The 4,914-nt window shown below is 38.7% G+C and overlaps 1 protein-coding gene across 1 annotated transcript; it reads right to left on the reverse strand.

Moving 5' to 3' along the window:
* Positions 1 to 4,233, reverse strand: loxl5b (lysyl oxidase-like 5b). The gene is made up of 7 exons (XM_057334378.1): positions 3,351 to 4,233; positions 3,114 to 3,222; positions 2,280 to 2,417; positions 1,751 to 1,907; positions 1,563 to 1,658; positions 1,354 to 1,469; positions 1 to 619 (listed from the first exon to the last, which is right to left on the reverse strand). The coding sequence occupies exons 1-7, from the start codon at positions 4,102 to 4,104 to the stop codon at positions 613 to 615; spliced, it is 1,377 nt and encodes a 458-aa protein (XP_057190361.1). The 5' UTR covers positions 4,105 to 4,233; the 3' UTR covers positions 1 to 612.
* Between the last annotated feature and the right edge of the window lie 681 nt (positions 4,234 to 4,914).

The raw sequence follows: 4,914 nt of genomic DNA on the forward strand, positions 1-4,914 counted from the left end.
TTAACATTCTCCTTTCTGTTTATTGTGTATCAAGCCAAATGCCTTCATCTACCCGGGTCCGGGATTCAAGATTCTTAAAAGTATAGCAAGAGACAAAAGACAAGCATACAGAGTTGATTTCTAGACATTCACAAAGGTTTTAAAGGCACACGTTAAAACTGAACAGGAGTATGAGAGCTGGAAAATGACATTTTACACAACGGTGGTAGAAAATGATCGGACTCGACACTCATGAACTCACAAACAAGACGACAGCTATATTTGAAGATTTATATTTCAAAATCTATGCAATAAATACAAACACTAAAAAGCAAAAGTATACAAACATCCTGTAAAAACATCGCAATCTAATAATTTATCATTCTTAATTTAAAATAAAGGTTAAAAGAAAACAATGACACTGTTATTATTATATTGTAGACACAGTAATATGACTAAATGCTGCTGTTTGCAAAAGGGCAAGAAATCAAACTAATTTTTCATTAAATATTATTCCAACAGCACAGAATGTTTCAAGTTATTTCTTTAATTAAATTATTATGTGACTATTATATAGGCCTTTAAAAAAACAACTCTGATGGAAGAACAATACCAACGAAAACCCCAACGGCTTTAATTCCTGTGAAAACACGAAGATAAAATGCATTTACTTTAGATTACTGCACTTGTTATACGTCAATAAATTTTAATTGTATAAGAATAATTCACTTAAAAAAATTGTTTAAAAATGTGCCTATTTATTGCTCATCTATAATCCTGTCTCCACATATCTATGTGTCTATACTGTATATGTGTAAGATAAAATGACAAAGGGATAGTTCCAAAAAAAGGAAAATGTGAATTTATTGACCGTCATGTCATGTCAAACCTTCTTTCTTCTGCGGAACACAAAAGTAGATATTTTGAAGAATGTTGATAACCAAACAACATTGACTTCTATTGACTTCCATTATATGGACTCAAAACCACTGGCACATTTCTCAAAATATCTTATTTTGTGTTCCACTGAAGAAAGACTTGCATATACAGGTTTCCTTTACAACCACATGAGAGTGAATAAATGATGACGGAATTTCGACTGAACTCTTTAATGCTGCTTTATTCTATACGGTGAGAGTGGATGGAGACTGGAGCTATAAAACCCTGAAAATAACAAAGCATCATGAATGTAATCCACACAATCTGTGCTTTACATTTGAAGTCTTCTGAAGACATAAAGCAGCATTTATAGTTCATCCTATAACATCCAGTTTAACATATCTGTCTGTGCTCCAAAAAAGATGAGTGAATGCATTCATTTAATGTGAATTAAACCTTTAATGTGCGGAAGTAAAGGAAGACACGTTTACTCACCCAGTTAAAATGCAGTTTCGTGTTTGGATGTAAATGCCAGTGTAAATGATTTCACAACGCACAACATTATTAGAGAAATCTGACTCGGGCACCAAAAAGTCTGGATTGACCGTGATCTGTAGAAAATAAAACCAACAGGATTTGTTTTATAAATGAATATCAATAGGTCGATGTTTCCACACGGGGAAACTTGAGTCAAGCTTTCACACCTTCAGGATGTAGTTTCCAGGAGCGACGTCTGTGATGTCAATCCACTGGCAGTCAATGTTGGCTGCGTATGTATCATGGCAACCTGGACTCAGACCCTTCAAATACGACAATAAAATCTGTTCACTCAAAATACAAAATAAAATCACACAGTTGTTTGGAGTGAAGGATAACATGCGTATGTTTGTACCTGAGTGTGAGTAGTGCAGGCGTATCGCCGGTGAAATCCAGGATCACAGCCCGTGTCCTCTAGACAGAAACTCGCTTTGTGCCCCTCAGCAACCTTCAGGCCGGTGTTGATGTCCAAGAGGTCATAGTGGCTGAACGCATCCATGCTGTGATAGTGTCTACGGAAAATAAAATAGACATTACCAAATGCAAGTATGCTAACAAACCTTGAACATATGGAACATAACACACAGTAAATGTGTGCTATTAATTGGAAAAGCTAGCCATCTAGAGACTTTAAGGTGGGATTTTTAAACTCGGGCCAGTTAGCAACCACACAGCAACATACCAAAACCACCCTTAACTTTCCTGCACCGCTCACACCACTGATATTTTTATCAGACATTGTGAACATTTGGTTATTTTTTGTTGCTGAATTATACAACAGATGTTCAGAACGTATGTTCTCATTGATGCAGTTGTGCGATGAAATTCATATAAACTCGTGTGATCACACAAATCTATTTGAATGTACTGAGGGACATACTCACTGGTGACAGCTGTGCCACTCCCACTCATGTGTGGGTTTGACTGGCAGAAAGTCAGATGTTCCCATGTTCCTCACCTTCTGTGGGAACCGTAGGAGAACTCTGTAGTCAATGTCTCTCACGGTTGGACTGTATGCTGATCTGAAGGAATGACATCATAAACATTGTAACACATCGTGAGATGTCACATTCCCACTAGATCATGGACTGTCAGAGAACTTGTGACCAGAGTTAGCTTGTCATTTTAGGAACTCCAAAAAAGTACCTTGAAAATCAAATTTGTGAGGCTACTATAACTGTAAAAAGTATTTAGATATTTCAGTCAGAATTTGAATGTGAAAATATTTGCATTATATTATCAGTAATCACAGGTACACTCTTAAAAAAAAGTTGCTTCAAAAGGTTCTTCGAAGCCATATCTTTTTGGTTCCATAAAGAACCTTTAACATATAAAAAAGTAAGAACAAGATGTTTCTTTAAAAAACTTTTGACTGAATGGTTCTTTGTGGAACCAAAAATGGTTCTTCTATGGCATCGCTGTTAAGAACCTTTTAAAGCACCTTTATTTTTAAGAGTGTAGAGTTCATCAGTTTATCTACAGACATGTGCTTGGCAATCCAAAAGTGTCACAATGCAATAAATCTCATTTCAAGTCGTTTTGTAAATGTGTGCATGTAAAACATTTCAAATTGCCACTTGGTTTGATTTTTTTTTCTAACATTTTTTTTAATGTTTCTAACATTAGCTTTTTTTAAGTGGTATTAATGTTTAAATACTATTTGGGCCCACTGTGAATCTCAATAAACACAAAAATGGAAAATGTTGATTTATACAGACCGCGCTAAGCAGTTCTCCTCGGCCGCGCATCGGAGCGCGTACATCTGGACGCGCTGGATGTAAGAGCCCGCCTGGATGGAATACGGATCTGGCACAAGGTCTGGAAGACCTGCAGACAAACACAAGGCATCCAGGGTTACTACCGAACTGTTCTTTTTATGTAGTTTAAATACATGCCATGTAGGTCTCACGTCTTGAAGTTAGATTCGTCCTTTTCGTTCTTTGCGCACAACTCACCGTTCTGGAAATATCTGGTACCATACCCGGTGCCAGGCGGGGGACGGCGAAGAGCGACTGCCCTGTCACTGGACGGATAGATGTTGTAGAAGATCGTATTCCTGTGTCGAGGGTCATCTCCTGCCAGATCATCTGATGTTCCTTCTTGCTCCATCGGGACGTTTGACACGGGCACTCTGGAGAGACTCATCTCGTTTACAAAATCGGAGTTTGGAGAAGTGTTGGAATTCTCATTGGACACCAATTGAACACTGGCACCGGGCGATGCGCTCCTTGCATCAGTTTCTCCCAGTGCCAAATTTCTTCCAGTAACACCAACGCCTGAATATTCGGGCTGGGCGGTGCCGTTAGCTCTGGTTCCTGGAGGACCCCTGGCTCTCTGGTGCACCTGCACTTGCCTGGCACCAGGTGCGCGACTGTTGGCCACTATATACTGCATGCTGTCCGGCCCCAGAAGCGCGGTGGTCCCGCTGTTGGCGGGTGCGGCAGCCGCAGAATCGGATGTGCCCCTGCGCATGTGCACTGTCCTGTCACGGACCGCATTTCTGTTGCTGCTCAGAAAAACTCTGGATTGTCTTCTGGCCGGCACCGGTGCCTGGTACTCCGAACCGGTGCTCAATAAACGGAACACCTGTCCGTTATTCACCCACTGGATACGGTTCCTCCAGGGCGCAGCCTGCTGTGCGCTAATAAAATGAATCAGCCCCTGAAGTAAATATAAAAACAAAATCAAGTTGGGCATCTTAAGAGACATCTCAGGTATTGACACAAGAATGGTTTCGACAGTTGTTCCTCTGCTTCTCTCCAAGTGGATGTGGGACTCCGGAGTGCGTCAGCGGCATAGTCCGAATTTCCCTAAAGCCACATGAAACGGGCTCAAAGCCACCGGACAGACTTTTATCAAACTGTGGGAGTTTACACGCGCATGCACACTCAGGGTTTACTGTGGAATCATTCCTGTTAACTCTTTCCTTCTCATGCCTAGGCCAGGGTCAGAAAGTTACATTACTGACACTTTTCAAAGTTCACATTTCTGCCATTATTTCTGTCCCATTCACTTAAATGACATAAATCTCGTTCTTTGAAGAGAAAACTGACAAATCAAATGTATTTATATCTTTATATTTTATAGGCTCCTAGGGCAAAATGTTAAATGCTCCCTCATCGTAAAACTGTTTTATATGCCTGTTAAATTCATAAAAAATAATTTGTAAAAAATATAAATAAATATCAAATTACATTGTAAAAAAAAACACTCAACTTAAAATTTTGTAGTGATGGCTATATGTTACAATTTGCACAATTGCATATTATCACTTATGGCAAATAGAAAAACATAGATATGAACATATGATATATACATATGAATTAATGTATATTTGTTTAATGATGTTAAAAATAACCGTATTTAGACTATCCTTACTTTTGTCAATATAGGTAAAAAAGAAAATTAAAAAGCCATTTAGTTTGACCATGGAAAAGAAACATTTCACTGACCCTTTTTTAAACAAGTAAACAGACTCTGTTTAGAACGTTTTAACTCTTTGTAATGTATTCATGGAGA

The sequence above is a fragment of the Triplophysa rosa genome, linkage group LG5 (genome assembly GCF_024868665.1).
Source record: "Triplophysa rosa linkage group LG5, Trosa_1v2, whole genome shotgun sequence".
In the NCBI taxonomy this organism is placed as follows: domain Eukaryota; kingdom Metazoa; phylum Chordata; class Actinopteri; order Cypriniformes; family Nemacheilidae; genus Triplophysa; species Triplophysa rosa.